We start from the raw sequence: 22,975 nt of genomic DNA, 5'->3' as shown, positions 1-22,975 counted from the left end.
GGTTATGTAATACATTTTTAAAGGGATGGTACAGAACACAATAAAGACAGTCACTAGCTGCTTGAAATGAAATGAAAATCGCTTATTGTCACGAGTAGGCTTCACTGAAGTTACTGTGAAAAGCCCCTAGTCGGCACATTCCGGCACCTGTTTGGGGAGGCTGGTACTTGAAGGGGGTGTGCAAGCAGATTCAATAACTTTCTAATGGGAATTGGATACATAATTGAAAATATAAAAGTGAAAACATTTACAGAGCTTTCATAGGATTCGTACAGTGCAGAGAGGTGCCATTTGGCCCCTCGAGTCTGCACTGGCCCTCTGAAAGAGCACCCTACCTCGGGCATGCCACCCATCTCCGTAACCCCACCTAACCGGCACATCCTTGGAAATTAAGGGGAACTAGTGGGGCAATTTAGCATGGCCAATCCACCTAGCCTTTGGCAGAGAGCCATATCTTTGGTCTGTGGGAGGAAACCGGAGCACCAGGGTAACCCACGCAGAAACGGGGAGAACGTCCAAACTATATACACACACAGTTACCCAATTGAACCCGGTTTCCTGGTGCTGTGAGACCACTGTGCCACCCCCTAAAAGGAGAGAGTGGGACTAATTGGATATCTCTATCAATGAGCCAAACTAAGCACAATGGGTGAACGGTATCCTTCTGTGATTCTCTACTCAATTTGGGGCAACTCTCCCCTGCAGCTCAGCATTACAGCTTGGTCCAGTGTTGAGTGTGCCAGGACAAAGAAGGGGGAACGTTTATTTGAAGGTTTCTCTGACAACTTCAGCTTGGAGAAATCATTTACACAAATTGGTGTCCAATTAGTGGGCAGCACAGAAAACAAAACATTTTAATGATTTTGGATCACCCATGTTATCTTTAATAGGTCATTAAATCCAAATACTTGGCTTTGGAAGGTAGAGTCAAAAATACTATTAATTCCTACACAGTAACCAGTACTCAAAAATCGATCAACTTGCAGTAGGGTTGCCAAATGATTGCAATCGAGCTTCCAGGAATTAAAGATTAATCTAGGGGACACTGCTGCAAGCAAGCAAACCAAAGAGAAAAAATCATTAGGGCCTTAAAAAAGCGGAAGGCTTCCTTTTTCAATGTCTTGGAACACTCACATTTATTAGTTATAATAAAGAATGGAGAAAAGGCAATTTCACAGTTAAGAATCATCCCATCAGGTAGTGAAAAGTCCATTTCGCTTCTAATAGTAGTGGTGGTATAAGGGGCGGTGAACATCTCGGGCAATCAATGGTGGAGGCTGGGTGATCACACATAGGAGGTCATGTGATGAAACCTTCTGGAAATCCTCCAACCTAAGCTGGCAACTGTAACTTAGTCAGAACCTTCCTGATCCTATTACCGTTTTTATTGAAACAGTTTCCCCTAATCCAGTGCATAACCTGAAATCAAAATGGAAACAGGAAGCAGACGGGCTGAGCTTTAATCTGCATAGCTATCAAATTTATTCAACGCGAGCTGAGCCATTTGGGTAACTTAAGGGACAAGAGGACAGGCAACAGCTACAAGGTAATAATAATTCAATCAAGTTGCTTCAATAACACTGCAAACCTTGAGCGGGCACATTAACAAGCTCAAGATGAAATCATTGCCAAAAACCTCCAACTGGTTCTACTGCAGAATAGCAAACTTGGTTATATTGCTTTCGTTAAAAAGAGGGGTCCCTTGCCACTGGGGAAAATGAGCACAAGGAAAAAAAAAAGCACAGGTTTGATCCCCCAGCTACTGCGTTGCCAATCTCCAAGCTCAAAGAATTAAAATCAGAGGGATAATAGTCAACGCCAAGTCGCAGCTGCTCCAATGCTCGACGACACTGGTACCAGTCTCGCTGATTAAAAACGTGGGCCAAAGGTGCGCAGATTAGGTGGATTGGCCATGATAAAGATTACCCCTCGTGACCAAACAGGTGAGGTTATGGGGATAGGTCGGGGGAGTGGACCTAGGTGAGGTGCTCTTTCAGAGGGTTGGTGCAGACTCAATGGGCCGGATGGCCCCCTTTTGCACTTTTCGGGTTCTATGATTATGGGTGATACGTGACAACTCAGCCACCAGGAGCCAGCTGACCTTCTCAGGGCCGATGGACAGAGAGCCAGAGGAGGAACGCAAATCAAAAAGAATGAAAAGACAGAACAAATTCAGCTCAGCTCAGCTGCGGAGCGTGCCACTCGAGATGGAAGGAAAGGGAGTCTGGTAAGGTCTCAGACAATGGCAAGCAAGTGGAATTAAATAACTTTTATATCAGTAATGAACGATACAGTGGTTCTATTGCTGCAGAAAGCACAAATAGTTGAAAACATTACAGAAGTTACATAACCTCTCAGCTGTAACATCTGGGAAATAAAAAAAGATTCACATCATAAATACCCCCAAAAAAACAAAATGTTTTCACTCTTACCATTGCGGGTCAGAGTGCTGAGTGCACTCGAGGTAGCATGACAAATTTGAAATGTATAAAAACGTATTTATTATATATCCTAAAACACAACCGGGGCCCCATCTCACCAGTAGAAAGTACATCCAATAAATCATTACAAGCGGGTGGGGACAAAAGCTCAAATCACTATTTATTTATCTTTTTTTAAACAAAAAAAGTATAAACTATTTAAAAAATTGTTTTTGCAAATTGGATCATGGGGTTTTACAACAAACTGGAGGATAGTTGGGGGGGGGGGGGGGGGGGGGCACACAAGTCAGGTACTTCATGAACCTTTCAAACATTCATGAACCTCACTGCCTTGCAATACAGTGCAAGACAGCTGTTAGTCTATTCATAGTAGAGGTAGTAACAATGGGTACTTCTTTAACTATTGCTTTCCTCTCTCACCCATGCGTTCTCCAGGGGGCATTAGGAAGCACCCTACACTGCAATATACAGGCACCTCATGCAGACAGATCACCTCCTTCAAATCACTGTCACCACCACCCCCGCTTTTTAAAAATAAAAATGCTCCCAGACAAAGCTGGCAAATAATGCGCATTAACACAAGTACCGGAAAACCAAATAATTCCCAAATGACTTCTTTCTAAGCAATCTGCATTTCCCAGTATTCGCCCAAGCCTCGGTGCCAGTATGCACTATAATTAGGTTGTGCCACGAATGCCCCAAATAGTTTTGTTCTAGTGAAAATATACATAAAAGTCTGTGGGAAACTGAGCCTTCTGCAATCCTTTCAGTCTCTATGAAAGTATTTGTAAAAGCCCAGGCTTCTTAAAATGTTTGAAGAATCTCCATTTTCAATGTTAGCGCATATTATTTCCTCTCTTTTTTGAAAGAAAAAAAAATGCATCTCTTTTTTTTCTAAAAATAAGTCTAACACTATTGCAGCCCATGAATGGAATCACCCTTGAGCACTGCTGACTATTCCAGCAAAAAAAAATGAAAGAAAACCAAAGGAACGGCAGATGAAAAGAAAGAAACAAGGAACTAAAACAATATTTTGTCTTCTTCCCCGGCCAACGCCTTTTTCAATGCGCTAAATCATCCACAGGGCTCCTTTAGTCTGATGTGTCATGGAAATCCTTAAGCAGTGTTCTACGCCTCTGTTCTGCTATATGCATTTGATTCTCTAGATCCTGAAATGCAAAGCAGAAGAAAAGTGGTCACAGTACAGCCAAGCTCCTCCAAAAAGATGCACACGACTAAAATAAAATGCATGCTGGACCTTCCCCCTGGATTCTGTTATTTAAATAGAATGGAGTAACAAGAAGTTTAGAATTATATTGCCACTTTCGCATCCTTGAGATCACCCGAAACATTGCTGTTGAAATATAGTCTGTTCTATTGGCAAAAGCATAAAGACACATCAAGGTCTGACAAATAGTAAATGAGGTTAAGTGACCAATTGTCTCTTTTGGTGGCACGGGTTGAGGCACAATTGTTGGCCAAAATACTGGGATGACTCTCGCCGTTGCCGTGGAATTTACGATCAGCTGATCAAGCCCCGAGGTGGACCTTTCTGATGCTGGAGTGTACTACTGATAAAGCAAATGAGGATAGGGCAAGGACTGTGGCTCGATGGGCTGACAGGCCGATTATCTGAAATGTTCATGTTTTACTGAAACTCAGCAAAACATCCACAATGCAATATTGTTGAGTTCAATGAAAGTTAAGGATTTGGGGTTATATCCACATATTTCTTATTATTTCAATACTTCATCAACATCTGATTATTCTATCAGAAAGCTATGGTCAAACTTTATTATTGTAACAATTTTGGGGTTGGGCGGAAGCACTATACTAACACTGCTGGAACAGAATAATTACAATAATAATTTTTTTTAGTGTTACAAGTTGGCTTACATTAACACTGCAATGAAGTTACTGTGAAAATCCCCCAGTTGCCACACTCCGGTGCCTGTTCGGGTACACTGAGGGAGAATCCAATTCACCTAACAAGCACATCTTCCGAGACTTGTGGGAGGAAACCGGAGCACCCGGAGCAAACCCACGTAGACACAGGGAGAACGTGCAGACCCCGCACAGACAATGACCCAAGCCGGGAATTGAACCCGGGTCCCGGGCGCCGTGAAGCAACAGTGCTAACCACTGTGCTATAAGAATTCTCCAGAGAAAATCACAAGAGGTGAAGGTACCTCTGGAATTTAACTCAAATCTATTTTAAGGTATTCAGGAAAACACACAAGGACTCCAGTTTAAGATGTTTTGGTATATGCAGGTCTGAAATTTTGCCAGGAAGGAGGTACAGAGCTTTCCGATTGCACCGGCCCCCACATTGCATGAAGAGATATTGACAGCGGGGGGAATTGGAGAAAGGGGTGGTGTCGCCGATTTATGGGGTTATTCTAGGCGTAGATACGGTATCACTGGATGTGATTAAGGCAAAGTAGGAGGAAGAGTTGGGGAGGGCTTGGAGGAGATGTTGTGGTGTGAGGTGCTCCCGAGGGTGAATGTAGAACCCTTCATGCGCAAGGTTGGGGCTGATACAGCTGAAGATGGTGTATAGAGCGCCCCTCACAAGGGCGAGGTTGAGCTGACTTTTTGAAGGGGTGGAGGATGCCTGTGAACGCTGTGGGGAGACCCCGCAATTCACGTACACATGTTTTGGTCCTGCCCAAAACTGGAGGGGTATTGGAGGGAGGTCTTTAGGATAATCACATAGGTGGTGTGAGACTCGAATCAGGTCCCCACAAGCCATATTCGGGGTGTCGGATCGGCCGGGGTTGGAAGCGGGTGCGGAGGCAGATGTCTTAGCCTTCCCTTGCTAATCGCCCAAAGGCGGATTCTGTTAGGGTGGAGGTCGGCTTCTCCGCCCTTCGAATGTATAAATTAATGATGATTCTTTTTCGTTGGAGTTTTGTATTCAAAATGTTGGGAGCTGTTTGAGGGTGGGTGGGATGAGGGGATTGTTGGCTGGGGGATTGCCATTGTATTTGTTGTCATTAATTATCTGTTGTTGTAAATATGAAAAATGTGAAAAAGGAGAATAAAAATATATATTTTTAAAAAAGGATCCCAGTGAAATATTTAATTGCAAGGATGCGAAATGCAATAAATCTCTGACCTGCTCTTCTCTCACCCCATGTTCAAAGAGCTAACCGTTATCCATGGCCACCAATTCCAGGACTTATTTCAGATACATTATTATTCTGCTTTTCCTGTCTGGAAGGTCTAGAACCAGGGGATCAAAGTCTCAGGGTAGAGGGTAGCCATGTAGGGCTGAGAAGAAACCTCTGTATTCAAGAGAGTAGTGAACCTTTGGAATTTGTCACCAGAGTTCTGTCGATGCCTAGCCATCGAGTATGTTCACAGCTGGAATTGACCGACTACAGGACACTGAGAGAATCATGGAATATGGGGCTAGGTCAGGAAAGCGGAGTTGCATGAAACATAACCAGAAAATGCTCAGCAGATCTGGCAGCATGTGGCGAGAGAAACAAGAGTTAACGTCTGGAGTCGTATGACTGTTCTTCAGCGCATTGCATGGCCTGTTTCTGTGCTGTAGATTCTAGTTGAGTAGATGATCAGCTATGATCTTATTGAGTGGTGGAGAAGGCTTGAGGGGCCACTGCTACTCACTTACGAAAGTCAGTAGTTATGTACACTTGGCACAAAACATCTGATTTTTCTGGGGGTTGTGGGGGAAAAAGTGTATGTTACACTCCCAAGATTTACAGGTTTAGCAAATACAATTGCACGCACTACACTAAAAACAGTTGGTTAGAACAGCCTTTGCACATTACATTTTCTTTTACATTCAAGTACATATTTGGAAATGTTCGAAAAGCCTTTCCCTCGTCTATGAATTACCAGAGAAAGCACATTTCAGCTTACCTTCATTAACGCTGCATTTTTCAAAAATAAACTATTTGCACCAGCCCTGTTCAACCCACTTATTTTAAATCACACCCAGTCAATTTCCAGCACAAATCTCACACATGGCCGTCGATTAATTTTGCATCTTTCCCCTAATTTATTCTCACGATTAAACATTGAATAATTATTGTTTTTCTTTACACACACAGGTCTTAACAGCTATTAGATGGATAAATCCGCCTCAGGGCATTGCTTACCCCTCGGTCATAACTGTCCGCTCGTTCCACCTTCCAGGACAAGTTCTCAATCTCTGCTTCCAGCTGGGCTTGTTGATACTCAAACTGAAATAGACAATGTTTGAAGTCAGTGAGGATGCAAGGCACGCAGCGCAGAAAACCAACGCACATTGCAAGGAGGAATTTCGGCTTAGACTATTTTTTAAATGGGGAAATGCTTGAGGAAATCAGAAGCACAAAGGAACTTGGGAGTCCTTGTTCACGATTCTCTTGAGGTTAACGTGCAGGTTCAATCAGAAGGCAAATGCAACGTCAGCATTCATGTCGAGAGGGCTAGAATACAAGACCAGGGAGGTACTTCTGAGGCTATACAAGGCTCTGGTCAGACCCCATTTGGAGTTTTGGGAGCAGTTTTGGGTGCTGTATCGAAGGAAGGATTTGCAGGCCTTGGAGAGGGTCAGAGGAGGTCCAGAAGAATGATCCCTGGAATGAAGAACTTGGCGTATGAGGAACAGTTGAGGACTCTGGGTTTATACCCGTTGGAGTTTAGAAGGATGAGGGGGAGATCTTATTGAAAGTTACAGGATACTGCGAGGCCTGGATGGAGTGGACTTGGGAGAGAATGTTTCCACTTGTGGGAAAAACAAGAACCCGAGGACACCATCTCAGACTAAAGGGACGATCCTTTAAAACAGAGATGAGGAGGAATTTCTTCAGCCAGAGGGTGGTGAATCTGTGGAACTCTTTGCCGCGGAAGGCTGTGGAGGCCAAATCACTGAGTATCTTTAAGACAGAGATAGTTGGGTTCTTGATTAATAATGGGATCAGGGGTTATGGAGAGAAGGCTGGAGAATGGGGATGAGAAAAATATCAGCCATGATTGAATGGCGGAGCAGATCCGATGGGCCGAGTGACTTAATGCTGCTCCAATGTCTTATGGTCTTAAAGCTAATTGCTTTCCTGGACTTGCAGGTTTTATAGAATCACAGATGGCGGTGATTCGGCCCACTATGCCTGTACTGGGTCTTTGAAAGCACTTAGTCCCATAACGACACTTTTTGTCTGTAACCCTGAAGGAGGCCACTTGACCCATCGTCTCTCTGCACCAGCTCTCCGAATGAGCAACTCACCCAGTGCCATTCCCCCACCTTCTCACTGTAACCCTGCACATTCTTCCTTTTCAGATTACAGTTCAATTCCCTTTTAAATGCTTCGATTGAACCTGCCTCCACCACATCAGGCAGTGCATTCCAGACCGCAAGCATTCACTGTGTGAAATAATTTTTCCTCACATCACTTATGCTTCTTTTACTAATTGCTTTAAAATGTGCCTCAATCCTGTCACAAGTGGGAACAATTTCTCTCATCCATTGAGGCAGTTTTTGGAATTGCATCCAAAACTGCAAAGGGTCTGTGCTCCACACTGAATTGCTAAATTACATTTTGAACAGAGAAGACAGCACAATTCACAATGTGTCTGCGGAAAGCTCTCACCAGTTTCTTCCTAGGCCCAGATTCCATATAGTATGCATATGGATATGTGTACTGCAAAGTGTAACGACACTACAGGAAGGAAAAACAAAGAAAGAATTACTGTAGAAGGTGCATATTAAAAGGCTATTTTAATTTGATCTTAAAGAAAAAAACAATTCAAGTTGTTTTTGGTGGGAGGGGAATGGAGGAAAAGAAAGAAAGAGATAAATTATTTTTTCCCCTCTGAGTATCATTGGTGTGGCGTGATGGGTGAAAGGCCTCTTTGCTGTAAAATGCCACGATTCTAAGTTAAATTAATATCTCCGGAGAATGCCTACAAGTGAATTATTATTCGTGTCAATGAAGCACAGTATAATTAATTTCCTTTCTGACGGGTGGCATGGTGGTGCAGTGGTAGCATTGCTGCCTCACAGCGCTGAGGACCCGGGTTCGATCCCGGCCCCGGGTCACTGTCTGTGTGGAGTTTGCACATTATCCCCGTGTCTGCGTGGGTTTATCCCCCACAACCCAAAGACGTGCAGGTTAGGTGGATTGACCACACTAAATTGCCCCTTAATTGGAAAAAAATAACTTGCTGGAAGTGAATAACACGTTTTGCCAGCAAGGTCAACCAAGAGTCCATGGTTGTGAGTACTGGAAGACGAAATGTGCTCCAGATATAATTCAGTGAAGGTCAAGCCCACTTAAAGCATATTCAGTCTCTGACACAAAGTTTAGCCTGTGTCTATTTTAAAGTCAATATCCTCACTGAGCCCCCACTGCTCTGCATCAATGAATGACAGACATGGATTTAATCCAGCATTCTTATATAAGCTGCGCCCCTGATGGAAGGAGAAACCAGACGCTCTCGACACAGTGACGGCAGACTGGAAGAAGAGTCAACCCTAAGGCTCCCGGTTACACACCTCGTAGGGGCTACTTCAAAGAGGCTATGGAAATGAAAAAAAAAACAGCTCACCCAGTCAGAAAACGCACGCAAGGACAGAGGGAGAGGAACTTTGGAAAGAAAGCTTATTCTCAACAGAAACATTTCTGCCATTCTTGCACAGCAGAACAACTTCCAGGAGGAGGAATTATATTTTTACAAGGATATGTAAAAGTCATCTAAAATAGTTATAGATAGTTGCACATACAAGTTTGTCACTTTTTAAAAAGTAATGGAAAAGAAAGAAATCACAAGTCTCGCCATTTTCTTTTTTTTTTTATAAATTTAGATTACCCAATTATTTTTTCCAATTAAGGGGCAATTTAGCGTGGCCAATCAACCTACTCTGCACATTTTTGGGTTGTGGGGGCGAAACCCACGCAGACACGGGGAGAATGTGCAAACTCCACACGGACAGTGACCCAGAACCGGGATCGAACCTGGGACCTCAGCGCCGTGAGGCGGTTGTGCTAACCACTAGGCCACCGTGCTGCCCTGTCTCGCCATTTTCTGCCAGGTTTCCCTGATCTTGGTGCAGTTGAGTCAATCCATTGTGAAATTGTTCGAACAACCTTAAATAACCATGAACTGATTTCAGTCTCGACACAAAGCTGACCACCAGATGCCCATCAACAACAATTAGATCCGTGGCCTTAAAGGGGCATGGGTTACAGGCCGCTTTGGCGAAGTAGCAGTATAATCAATCCCCTTGTTGAATGGCATAACGTTCCTGTCCTTAGAGATCAGAGCACCCTCTGATCCACCATGGTAAATCCAACAGCAAACTCAAATTCATTTTGCTGACTGAACAACCAGTCAAATATGTTGGAAACCACACTGTGGAAGAGATCTAACTGGTCACATTTTATTCTCACCACTAGAGGGGTGCGCTGGCTTGGGGTGGGGTGCTGGTGAGGTTGCTGCCAGCTGGAAATCTTGTTGATGTGCTCATTAAAAATAAACCGACTGAGCAGCATCAGCCAATGAACAAAGTAAAAACTGCCAAGTCACAGAGGTTTCAAAAGGTTAAGGATGACGAGCAAACCACAATTACATCAGCATTCCAGATGACATACAATGGCTTCCTCGCCTTCTTCCACCTCCGAAGACAAGAGTGTAGGGTTAGCACTGGTTGCAATTCTTTTAAACACTGGTACCGAGCAATGTCCTAAAAAAAAACTTTCCCTCCAACATTAAAACACTTTATTATGTCGCACAGCCCGGGTTCACTGAAGTGCTCCAATGTTTTCTCTCTCCCACCCACTCAGCTCCCCGTCTCCTCCCCTGGAGTCAGTGCCTCTAGACAGTACTTATCAGCAAGCTGTTTAGCCACGAGTACTCCAGCCAAACTTAATCCTGTTCACGCCCATAGCCCACACATACTTTCCATTCAGGGTTACTGGAAGTGAGCAGGAGCTGTCCGTTATTAACTCTGCGCAGCAAAGAAAAGTCCGAACCAACCAACCACAGCAATAAGCAATGATATATCTAGCAAGAACCCTTTCATATCGAGCAAGCCTTCAGCTTTCACCATACTTAAACACCACAATACAGCACAGTAACTTCGAAACCAAACTAGTGGCATCTATTGGTAGGAATTGTGTCCCCTTCCACCGCTTAATTTTGCAGTAACGAATAGTCTAGAAATCATAACGACAGGGGCAGCACCGCGGCGCAGTGGTTAGCACTGCTGCCCCATGGCGCCGAGGCCCCAGGTTTGATCCCGGCTCTGGGTCACTGACCGTGAGGCGTTTTCACATTTTCCCCGTGTTTGCGTGGGTTTCGCCCCCACAACCCAAAGATATGCAGGGTAGGTGGATTGGCCACGCTAAATTGCCCCTTAATTGGAAAAACAATAATTGGGTACTGTAAATTTATTTTTTAAAAAAGAAATCATAACGACTAGTCCAAATATATCTACAACCATCTAAAAGATAGTTGTGGCTATGTAATACCATGGAAGTAGCAGAGTAGTATCTTCACAAATTACATGGTATAATGCCCTATCCTTGTAAGACAGGATATGCTCAGACCCACTGAGAGCAGTGCCATTACAAATATGACTTAACACAGGATAGGGAATGATGAGCTAAATAAGCAAAACAGCCTCGTCATCTGCACTTATTTTTGCAATCCATTCCCAGCAGGCCAAGACCCAACTGTAATTAGAAGTGCCTTTGTACATACCTTGGGTCTAAATTGCAATCCAGCCAAAAATACATGGCTACAGTCTCCTTAGCTACTTTCCTTAAGGTCATAATCTAATTTTGTAGTTATTTGCTGTTAATTCTGTGGTCACCAGCTGCCTGCACACAGGAACTTCCAGCAGAGGTCACAAGATAATCAATAGGATCCTTGGGCAAGGTCAATTCAGAATATGCTAGGAATAAAATCTGGGATAACCGTGCTTGTGCCTGATCGAGCGCAGACTAAGCAGTGCATTAACCCACTGGACAACGAAATAAAGGAGCGCAACAACTTTCATTTATGCAGCACCTTCAATGTAATAACCATTCCCACAGCGCATCAAACAAGAGGCGTTATCAAATAAAATTTGACACCGAGCTAGAAAAGGTAACCAAAGCTTAGTCAAAGATGTAGGTTTTAAGGAACACTCTACAGGAGGAGAGGGCTGTAAAAAGGAGGAATTCCAGAGCTTAGCTGGATGCACCATCACCAATGGCAGAACGATGAAAATCAGAGATGTGCATGAGGCTAGAATTGGAGGGCAGGCAGACATTTGAGGATTGTAGCGCTGAAGGGTTATACCCTCTCTAATTCCTATTTGCTTGGGTGATTTCAATAGCAGACAGCATAGTTTGAGATTGAAATCGCAGGGATGAAAGGCATCGCACTGAAGCCAGCGCAGCAACCTCTAACTAAGGATTGATTTGTAATTTCAGTGGCGCTGAGGAAGTCCATTTCGTACTATGCCCATTTCAGAACTAGTCTGCACATCCTCATTTTACTAACCTGTGGACACATGAAAATGGAAATGAATAAAAAATGAAAATCGCTTATTGTCAGAAGTAGGCTTCAAATTAAGTTACTGTGAAAAGCCCCGAGTCGCCACATTCCGGCGCCTGTTCGGGAGGCTGGTACGGGAGGCATGACTCGGTGAGTACTAAATACCTTGGCAAGGAGCTTGGCAGCATTCTGTAAATACTGCCAATCAATCCACGTTCCCAGATTGTTCATAACTCGTTCCTGGATTTTCTCTTGAATCCTCTGGTATGTCTGTGCTTCGAGCTGCAAGCTCTTGTTGTGGTTTTCCCACTATAAGGATAAAAGAGAAAGAAAAAAAGAAGGTAAAACTCATTTACACCTCTTAAAACCCCAACCTTCCCAGCCAAGAGAGAAACTCCCAGTAAAATGCCAGGAGCCCAGAAATTCATCACTGGATTACTATTCCTTCCTTCCCGAGCAACACTGACAAAAAGCAGGAAATTCAGCACTCAACAAAGCCTCATCTGCAGGACTGAGATTCAAACGGCTGCCTCTTCAATCACCAGCACACACGCTTTATAATGACAAAAAGCAGAAGTGAGCAGGCGAGAGTGAGCACAGAAACAAATGGGTCAGGCGTGACCGCAAGGTTCCCCAAGTTAAACAGCCAACACTTAACCCGAGACGACATGCGATCAACGGCCATTAGCGGCTGCTGGCACCTTTGGGACCTTAGCCAGTAAGTTCAGGATAGGGGTGGGCAAAACCGCTACAGTTTCTAACATCTATTCAGCCAATACAACTCTTACCCTTTCAAAGTAGAATAAGTATTTCTTCAAGGCTTCCCTGGCCTGTGCCTGCTGGCTCTGATTCACAATATCAGGATTCTCCTTGTACCGACTGCACTCATAGTACTCGCTGCCATGGGTTTTCCAATCCCCCAGGCACATCCAGCAGAAATCTGAAAAGATACAAACACAATTTTAAAATTGAGAGCTTGGTTTGGTAAATTTCAATAATACACAAGTGGCTAGCCCTGAATTTTATTTTCCCTCCTGTAAAGGAAAAATAAGGTTACATTTCTTTTGTATCATCACTATTATATTCTCACACACTGGAAAACAAGCTTGCAGGGGTGTGACTGGTTTACATGAACTAGCACTAGAAAGAGTGCAACGATCAAAACGTCGATAAGAAAGAGGTGAAGGTGGAGGGTTTGATGTGGTGATGGACAGAGGAAACGGGGGGGGAAATGGAATAAAAATGTACGTGAAGTTGGCTGTTGCATTTCGAAAGGGAACATAAACAATTGAAAGATTACAAATAGATGAGACAGAATAGTGTAAGTTCACTTTTAAAATAGTAACCATTGAGTTGACAATTGTCTTTCATTCCGACCATGTATATTGTTTACCTGAAGTAGGGCAAATGGAATTAGATAATTAGAGAGATTGTGTTTAGCTTTAGTAAGATCATGTAGTTAATTGAAATAGAAATAGAAAATCGCTTATTGTCACGAGTAGGCTTCAATGAAGTTACTGTGAACAGCCCCTAGTCGCCACATTCCGGCGCCTGTCCGGGGAGGCTGGTACAGGAATCGAACCGTCTGCTGGCCTGCTTGGTCTGCTTTAAAAGCCAGCGATTTAGCCCAGTGAGTTAAACCAGCCGGAAGCTGAAGCAGTTAGGTGTTGAGTTTGGGTGTTTGGTTTTGATCTGTCTGTGTATAGACTAACAGTTTCTCTCAGCAGTTTAATTAAAAAGAGTTTTGCATGTAAACAGCGCGGCAGTTTCTGAAAATAGGTAGGTTAAACAGTAGTTTCAGACAGGCAAGAATCTGCAAGCTGGTTTCCTGAAGGATCTCTCACAAAGCTGTTTTATCCAAGACATCGTTTTACGGCAAGTATTCCTGGGCTGGCGAACTGTGGATTTTGACCTGAGATGCGTTTTGCTTGAGTGGAGTTAAAAGATAGCAGTTCAGAGGGTTTATTCCATCGTTAAGCATTGTTTAACAGGTAATTGTAAGCTATTTTCTTTACGATGTTAAAGTTAGTAATACTGTGTTAGTAATAAAGTTTGTTTTAATATACCATATCCCGATTTGTTTGTGGAATTACTCCTGGTGCGAAGTATCTTTTCCTCACAGTATTACAAATTAAATAAAATATTGGGGTTTCTGTCCGGTATCATAGCAATTGTTGGCATATTGTCCGGGATCGTAATATGGTCTAGATTTTAGATTTTATTAGGGTTTAAATTGCTTGTTTAACTTGACCATTTTAGAGGCCTTTACAAACACATTTATTCTACAAATAGGCTAACAAAATCAACCCGGGCAGCACGGTAGCATAGTGGTTAGCACAGTTGCTTCATAGCTCCAGGTTCCCAAGTTCGATTCCCGGCTTGGGCCACTGTCTGTGCGGAGTCTGCATGTTCTCCCCGTGTCTGCGTGGGTATCCTCTGGGTGCTCCGGTTTCCTCCCACAGTCCAAAGATGTGCAGGTTTGGTGGATTGGCCATGCTAAATTTCCATTAGTGTTAAAAAAGGTTGGGTGGGGTGTGGGCTTGGGTAGGGTGCTCTTTCCAAGGGCCGGTGCAGACTCGATGGGCCAAATGGCCTCCTTCTGCACTGTAAATTCTATGAAAAACCCACAATTATGTACTAAAACTTTATCTAAAAGAAACAATTTTGTGATCTGCAAACCTGCTACCAACTGTGCAACTTAGACAAATTGAATAAAGTTAGCCCATATAACACTTATTTTTTTTATAAACTTAGAGTACCCAATTATTTTTCTTTTCCAAATAAGGTACAATTTAGCGTGGCCAATCCACCTACCCTGCACATCTTTGGGTTGTGGGAGTGAAACCCACGCAAACACGGGGAGAATGTGAAAACTCCACATGGACAGTGACCCGGGGCTGGGATCGAACTCGGGTCTTCAGTGCTAACCACTGTACCACCATGCCGCCCTCTTTACAACATTATTAGCAATTGGCTGTTAGTAACAAGTTTGGATTAAGGTAGGATGATGCCAGAATCAGGTACAAAAGTGCGTTTCAGGAACGATCTTGTTTGTGTACAGCAAGTTGTACTGTGTTTTCTTGAGGACAGAGGTAGAATTCCTGTTGGCTTGGGCCTCAGATAGTTCCGAGACAGAGGGAAAATTCCTGTTTTCAGCAAGAAGGGTTGAGGACATCTCCCACATCTTCTGGATTGGCCATCCATTTCAAGTTGTGAAGTCTGCAAGAACCTTTTGTTCTTTTGTTCCTTCACTTAATTTATAAGGGCATTGTGGTGCATTGTGGTTTTATTTGATCCTTTATTCAATAAACTAGTGTATTATTTGTTAACTCAGTATTTGAGTCTGTGTGTGACGGTTAAATCTCTGTCGAACGACAACAGTTTAAAGGGGTTAATTTGTGATTTGGCAATCTACATGCAACTAAATTAAATCAGTCCAAATTTATCAAAATCCCCTTTTTTAAATGTACGAATGTTGGAACACAAATTGAATCAAGGGAACATACAAGGCACACACTGCAGCAATAGTAAATGCAATAAAGTACGACTGCATCATGTCTTTTGGTACATGCTCAGGAATGAATGTTGGTCAGGATGCTGGAATCTACCTTGTCTTCAACTAATGCCATGCAATCTTTTACATCTGCCAGATTACGGTCTCATTGGAAAAATGGCAATTCCAGTAATTGCACCAGGCCATCCATTCACAAAAATTGTATTTTTCTCATGAAGAAAGAATATTGTAGATATTAAGGAGCAGGTTTCTGCTTCTGACTTCCCAAAGCACTTTGAAGCATTTCAAAAACACCTCAGCTCATCATCCAAGAAAAAGCATTGACCTGGGTGGTGTATCGTTTCTAGATATGCACTCCCAGGACAGAGTGTACAAAATTTAACCTTCAATATAATTTCTCTACTCACCATGCTTGCATTTTGAGCATTGCTGAAACAGAGAAGCAGAAATAGATGATCAGTGATAAGACAGGACCTTCAAAACATTGGAAGATCTATGAAAATGTAGTGAATTATGCATCATTATCTCACCATGTGATTGCACCCTCCATTTTTCTCAATGCAAATATTGCACTTAGGACACTGCAAGGTTAAAAAGATAAGCAATTAGAATAATAATCTCTGTAGAAATTAGGCTGGACAGTTTTACCATCAGCAGAATAATTTCATGATCTTTATTATTGTCACACGTAGGCTGACATTAACACTGCAATGACGTAACTGGGAAAATCCCCTAGTTGCCACATTCCGGCGCCTGTTCAGGTACACCGAGGGAGAATTCCGAAATGTCCAATTCCCCTTACAAGCACGTCTTTCGGGACTTGTGGGAGGAAACGGGAGCACCTGGAGGAAACCCACGCAGACACGGGGAGAACATGCAGACTCCGCACAGACAGTGACTCAAGCCGGGAATCTAACCTGGGACCCTGGAGCTGTGAAGCAACAGTGCTAACCACTGTGCTACCGTGCCGCCCGCCAATACCTTTACAGCTTTGGACACATGATTTGTGGGTGTTAAACAGCAGCACTCTTAGTCTGGTTTTCCAGTTGTTGATTAGTCTGATAATTTGAACTTGGGGCATGTTTGATGATCCAAATAGTGCAAGAAATTGGACTAACATTAGACACTAGTCGCCACTAACGCACATATTTCAGCTTATTTCAGGTACATCCTCATCATTTGTTGCATTGCATCAGTAGCTAATCTGTTGTGGGTAAATTTACGACTAAATTTACTGCAGTTTGACATGAACCAAAAAACTATTACTGTAAAAACTATTCCAATGGAAATAGCATACAATGATTTGTTACAAACATATATTTTCTGAATTTCTTCTCATCTCTTCCTGCGGTGCACCTTCTAGGACAGACACCCATTTTGAAGAGGGGCAAGGGAGTTCACCCAGGTGCCTTGGCTAGTGTTTATCCCTCAACCAATGTAACTAAAAATGTAACTGGTCCTTGTTTCATTGTTGCTTGTGAAAGCTTGCTGTGCATAAATTGGTTGCCATGTTTCCTACAATGATTATACTTGAAAAAGTACTTAATTGGCTGTAAAGTTCTTTGGGGCTGTGCCGAGGTGATGAAAAGCGCTATAACAATTACATTAAAATATTTTCTCAGTGCAAGCTAGTTATGTCGCTATACAAACCTTCACATGAGGAAGGGAGAAGAAAGTGAATAGAAATTAAGAAACATTTTGGTGGAAACTGGAACATCCTATCAGTGAGTGTGAGAGTGTGAGTGTGCTAGAGAGTGTGAGAGTACTGAGTGAGAGAGTGAGAGTGAGTGAGTGAAACACACATCCCACCCTCCTCAAACTAGCAGCAACGATGGGCATCAATAAAAGTTCTCATTAAATGCATTTGCAACTGTGGGAATAGATTGTAACCAACCTCAAACGTGATTAAATTAAGGCCACTGAAATTATGGAATATCAAAACCTCCATTAGCAGAAAACAAGCAGCAATTTTACTAATGGAGTGAGATACCACTCGCATGATTATCTGTTAGGGTATCTTAAAAAACACCTGGACAGAATATGGTGGCATGGCGCCTTTTGTCTGGGACTAAGACCAAGTGAATTACACAACGGAGCCTTGGGGTTGACTCTTCTTCCAGTCTGCTGTTTGAAAAAAAAATATTGTCCAATGAAATCTCTCCCCCAGCACTTTACAAGGTGTGGAGATGCCGGCGTTGGACTGGGGTGAGCACACTAAGAAGTCTTACAACACCAGGTTAAAGTCCAACAGGTTTGTTTGGAGTCACTAGCTTTCGGACTAACCTGGTGAAGGTGACTCCAAGCAACTTCTTACGGTGGCCACTTTACAAGCAATACACACATAAGACCATAAGACATAGGAGTGGAAGTAAGGCCATTCGGCCCATCGAGTCCACTCCACCATTCAATCATGGTTGATTTCAACTCCATTTACCCGCTCTCTCCCCATAGCCCTTAATTCCTCGAGAAATCAAGAATTTATCAATTTCTGTCTTAAAGACACTCAATGTCCCGGCCTCCACCGCCCTCTGTGGCAATGAATTCCACAGACCTACCACTCTCTGGCTGAAGAAATTTCTCCTCATCTCTGTTCTAAAGTGACTCCCTTTTATTCTAAGGCTGTGCCCCCACGTCCTAGTCTCCCCTGCTAATGGAAACAACTTCCCTACGTCCATCCTATCCAAGCCATTCATTATCTTGTACGTTTCTATTAGATCTCCCCTCAACCTCCTAAACTCCAATGAATATAATCCCACGATCCTCAGACGTTCATCGTATGTTAGGCCTACCATTCCTGGGATCATCCGTGTGAATCTCCGCTGGACCCGCTCCAGTGCCAGTATGTCCTTCCTGAGGTATGGGGCCCAAAATTGCTCACAGTATTCTAAATGGGGCCTAACTAGTGCTTTATAAAGCCTCAGAAGTACATCCCTGCTTTTATATTCCAAGCCTCTTGAGATAAATGACAACATTACATTTGCTTTCTTAATTACGGACTCAACCTGCAAGTTTACCTTTAGAGAATCCTGGACTAGGACTCCCAAGTCCCTTTGCACTTTAGCATTATGAATTTTGTCACCGTTTAGAAAATAGTCCATGCCTCTATTCTTTTTTCCAAAGTGCAAGACCTCGCACTTGCCCACGTTGAATTTCATCAGCCACTTCTTGGACCATTCTCCTAAACTGTCTAAATCTTTCTGCAGCCTCCCCACCTCCTCAATACTACCTGCCCCTCCACCTATCTTTGTATCATCGGCAAACTTGGCCAGAATGCCCCCAGTCCCGTCATCTAGATCGTTAATATATAAAGAGAACAGCTGTGGCCCCAACACTGAACCCTGCGGGACACCACTTGTCACCGGTTGCCATTCCGAAAAAGAACCTTTTATCCCAACTCTCTGCCTTCTGTCTGACAGCCAATCGTCAATCCATGTTAGTACCTTGCCTCGAATACCATGGGCCCTTATTTTACTCAGCAGTCTCCCGTGAGGCACCTTGTCAAAGGCCTTTTGGAAGTCAAGATAGATAACATCCATTGGCTCTCCTTGGTCTAACCTATTTGTTATCTCTTCAAAGAACTCTAACAGGTTTGTCAGGCACGACCTCCCCTTACTAAATCCATGCTGACTTGTCCTAATCCGACCCTGCACTTCCAAGAATTTAGAAATCTCAACATAACCCTGGAAGGTTGAGCAAACTGATATTGACCAGTTATGAAAATGAAAGAAACAAAGCAAAAAAATCATTCAACGTTGTCGCTCATCAGGCCGTTATGATTCTCCATATATATTAATCATTTACTGACATTCGTGGATTAACTCCAATTTGTTCTCTGGATGTGGGAGACACATATTTATTACCCTGAGAACGTGGTGATGGGCCTTCTTTCATAGCGACTGTCGCACAACTGAGTCACAAGTTGCAAAACCACTCTAGAGGGCATTAAGACACTAGCACATGGTGGGGAATTAGAGTCATGCTAGATCGCAGAGGTCAACGGCTTCCTTTCGCTGATGAATATCAGTGAATGAGATGAGCTTTTAAAAAAGAAAACAATTGCTTCTTTTGTTGAGCAGTTTAAGTAAAATTAATTTCAATAACTTGTCATGGTACAAGTTATGGCGGTGCGGTGATTATGTTCCTGGGTCAGTAATCCAGATGCCTGGACTAATAATCCAAGTAATTTAGAAATCTGGAAATAAAAAGCCAGTATCCACAAAGGTGATAGTGAAGTGTTTGTGTTGTTGTAATGACCTACACATGAGCTCACAAAAATGAAGTAACTCTTCCCCGCTCTCAGACCAAGAAAGCCACTCTCAGTTGTATCAAACCATGGTTCGAAGGGGGAGATCATCCCCTTCCCTTGGCAGAGCAACAATGAATAATTACCAGTCTTGCCGGTGATGCCAGATCCCATGAATGAATGAAATAAAAATCTCTGCGTCTTTAGACCAGTACCACAGCCAATACATAGGTGCACTATATTGATACCTCCTTACATCTTTTGTATGTGCACTAATGTAATTTGCCGTCTCGGAGTCGTCAGCACATTTAGTAAGCCACTTTTTAATAGTCGTACAGTCAGTAGGAGCATGGTACATCTGGCGACACTTGAAGCTGCAAGACAAGAAATGTTGCTTAGGATTCAAGTAATAGCATTGCTCCCAGGTTAAATTTGGATAGCAACCGCCAACAAAATGGAGACATTTTCAATATTTGTCCTTTTCAGGGGCTATGGTTCAAGTCCCACTCCAGAAATCGAGGATATTAGTCATGCTGAGACATCAGTGCAGTCCAAATAGACTGTTTCACTGTTGGGGTGGTGTCCTTCAAATGTAACGTTGAGTCAAGGTCCCACGTGCTTGGCCTGAAAGGGTAAAGATCCTTTTGCATGAGTCAAAGATGACCTCTGCCCAATTCTCAATCTTGGAAGAAAAGGAAGATTTAAGAATTTAAGAATTGAGTACAGTTCATCGACTTCTTCAACAAAAATGGGGGCGGGGAGAGGAGTAAGGGCAGGAGAACCAGCGGAAGGAGGGGCTGGGGTAGGTGGTATTGTCTGCGTCGGCCATGTTGGCTGGGGTTTGTTACTGGGCTGGGGTGTTGGTTATATTGTTTTATTCCTGTTGAAACCTGATGTTTAAAATTATTAAAATTATAAATGCCTCAATAAAAATATTTTCTAAATAAAACAATTGAGCAAAAATTTAAAATAAGATTTAGACACAATAAAGTGAAGAATGGAATTAATAATATTGCATCTGTTTGAAGGGAGGTTTTGATGTACAAATTTGCTTAACAAGTGCTTACCCCCGTGACTGGGTGGTGGTGTGGGGTGAACATGGTGTTCAGAAATAGGTGTTTGAACTGAAGAGGCGAGTTCAAATTGGAGAGAGAAGAATACAATTTACACCTATATGCTAAAAGCCTGGTCCAAGGGGTTATCAATATCACCAAAGGGAGAAAAAAACAAAATACTGGGAGCGGGGTTAACTGGAGTCTGGGGTGGGGATTAGGGGTGATTCTCGTCAACAGCGCAAGCCTGGTGTGGCCTTCCTGACAGCGAGAGGTCCATTCAAAGGGAAACCCCATTGATAAAGGCACAACCAGACCATCCCGCTACCAGCCAACGGTGGACCGCCTCTGCCACCACGAAACATATGGCGGCTTGCACATAAAATCACGGCCACTGTATGGGATGCTGTTTTGGAACGATGGACAATTCTCAGAGTTCAGGAACATAGATGAACAGGAACGTGGTGAACTTCATGAGATAATATGTGTGTGCACCCATTATTACAGCTAAGGACACCGTTGTCTTGTATTGTAGTCCTTCTTGTTGTGTGCTTATTTAAAGTTAATAAATATTCTTTTATGATTAATCACAATGAGACTGGACTTTTCCTCACTGGTTTGCATATCTTTCCTTGCATTATACCAAATTGAAAGTACACCACGCTAAGAACCAGTGTTCCAAGTTACCCTTCTGGGATTTTTTAAACACTTAACGCATTTAACATCGACGAGGTTCACAACACAACATTCTTCTATCAACTCACAGCACTAAATTGTATAACCGGTTATTTTCAGGTGTGTGAAGTTGCACTGTCCAAATCAGCAACAAGTATCCTTACAATAATTGTACATAAGGATTTAAATTGTGATACATCAAGCCACTACATCAAAACAACATCTCAACTCTGCCCAATACGTTTTCCAATGAATTGAAACAGTGCACTTCCAAGATTTTGATTCGAATGTGACCCATTCCAGCTAACCAAAAGAATGTTCCTGGTGTTGTGTTTGAACCTAGGAATTGCAATACTACGAGGAACAATACTTCACTCGTGTTATCCAACTAGCTTATTTCCCTTAAACAGAAATGTAAAATGAAAATCGCTTATTGTCACAAGTGGGCTTCAAATGAAGTTACCGGCGCCTGTTCAGGGAGGCTGGTACGGGAATGCAGAGATTACATTGTATTTACAGCACAGAAACATTCAGCCCTGCCAGATTTTATGGATGACAGGAGCCTGCTCCTATTAACCTCCTTCCTCCAGCAGCATCAGCACATCCTTTGGCTTCTTTCTTCCCAGCGTGCTGGCCTAACTCCCCCATAAATGCATGTGTTATCCATCTCAATTGCTGCTCGTGTTCGTGAGGCCCACATTCGAACCACACTGGGTGAAGAGGTTTATCCTGAATTTCTTGTGTGGTTTATTCTGACTATCTAGTACTTAAGGTCCCTAGTTCTAGTCTCACCTGCAAGGCGATATATATTCTTCATGTCTCCCCTATCAAAGCCTTTCATTGATTCAATCGTCTGGAAACAACCAGAACCAGGATAATGGAGGTATAAAACTGACCAAAGCCACATTATTCAGAGCACCGTATAGTTTGCAGAATTTATTAACGTAAGCTACAGCTCCATATGTGGAGTTTTTTTTTTTTTGTTTGTTTTTTTTAAAATTTAGACTACCCAATTATTTTTTTCAATTAAGGGGCAATTTAGCGTGGCCAATCCACCTACTCTGCACATTTTTGGGTTGTGGGGGCGAAACCCACGCAGACACGGGGAGAATGTGCAAACTCCACACGGACAGTGACCCAGAACCGGGATCGAACCTGGGACCTCAGCGCCGTGAGGCTGTTGTGCTAACCACTAGGCCACCGTGCTGCCCTCATATGTGGAGTTTAAAAAAAATATTCATACATCGGTATCACATAAGGATCAAAAATAAATACACGGGAGGAACTTTGAATAGTGATGGGTATTCTCTTTTTTTAAAACACATTTTATTCAAACTTGTATTAAAGTAGGTTACAGTAAATAAACACCCCGGGAAACATTCTTCCCAACAATCAACTATACAGTTTGTACAGATTTTTCTCCTTTTTCAACCCCCCACCCCCCTGCGACAAACAGCTCCTCAAACACCGTAACAAACATCCCCCACCTTTTCTCAAACTCCCCTGCTGAGCCCCTTAACTCATACTTTATCTTCTGTAACTGCAGGAAGTCATACAG

At 43.0% G+C, this 22,975-nt stretch overlaps 1 protein-coding gene across 1 annotated transcript in view; it reads right to left on the bottom strand.

Annotated features, from left to right (window-relative positions):
• Positions 1-861: 861 nt before the first annotated feature.
• Positions 862-22,975, bottom strand: part of arih2 (ariadne homolog 2 (Drosophila)) — an 88,749-nt gene continuing 66,635 nt past the window's right edge. The window contains exons 8-15 of the mRNA XM_038812260.1: positions 19,947-20,064; positions 15,978-16,028; positions 15,855-15,876; positions 12,722-12,873; positions 12,099-12,242; positions 8,042-8,110; positions 6,569-6,652; positions 862-3,610 (exon numbers count right to left, since the gene is read on the bottom strand). Of these exons, the coding sequence (XP_038668188.1) occupies positions 3,533-3,610; positions 6,569-6,652; positions 8,042-8,110; positions 12,099-12,242; positions 12,722-12,873; positions 15,855-15,876; positions 15,978-16,028; positions 19,947-20,064 (718 nt within the window). The 3' untranslated portion in view covers positions 862-3,532. The remainder of the gene's footprint in view (positions 3,611-6,568; positions 6,653-8,041; positions 8,111-12,098; positions 12,243-12,721; positions 12,874-15,854; positions 15,877-15,977; positions 16,029-19,946; positions 20,065-22,975) is intronic.

This window comes from Scyliorhinus canicula, chromosome 11, assembly GCF_902713615.1.
Source record: "Scyliorhinus canicula chromosome 11, sScyCan1.1, whole genome shotgun sequence".
NCBI lineage: Eukaryota > Metazoa > Chordata > Chondrichthyes > Carcharhiniformes > Scyliorhinidae > Scyliorhinus > Scyliorhinus canicula.
This window is presented reverse-complemented; position numbering and strand designations above follow the sequence as displayed.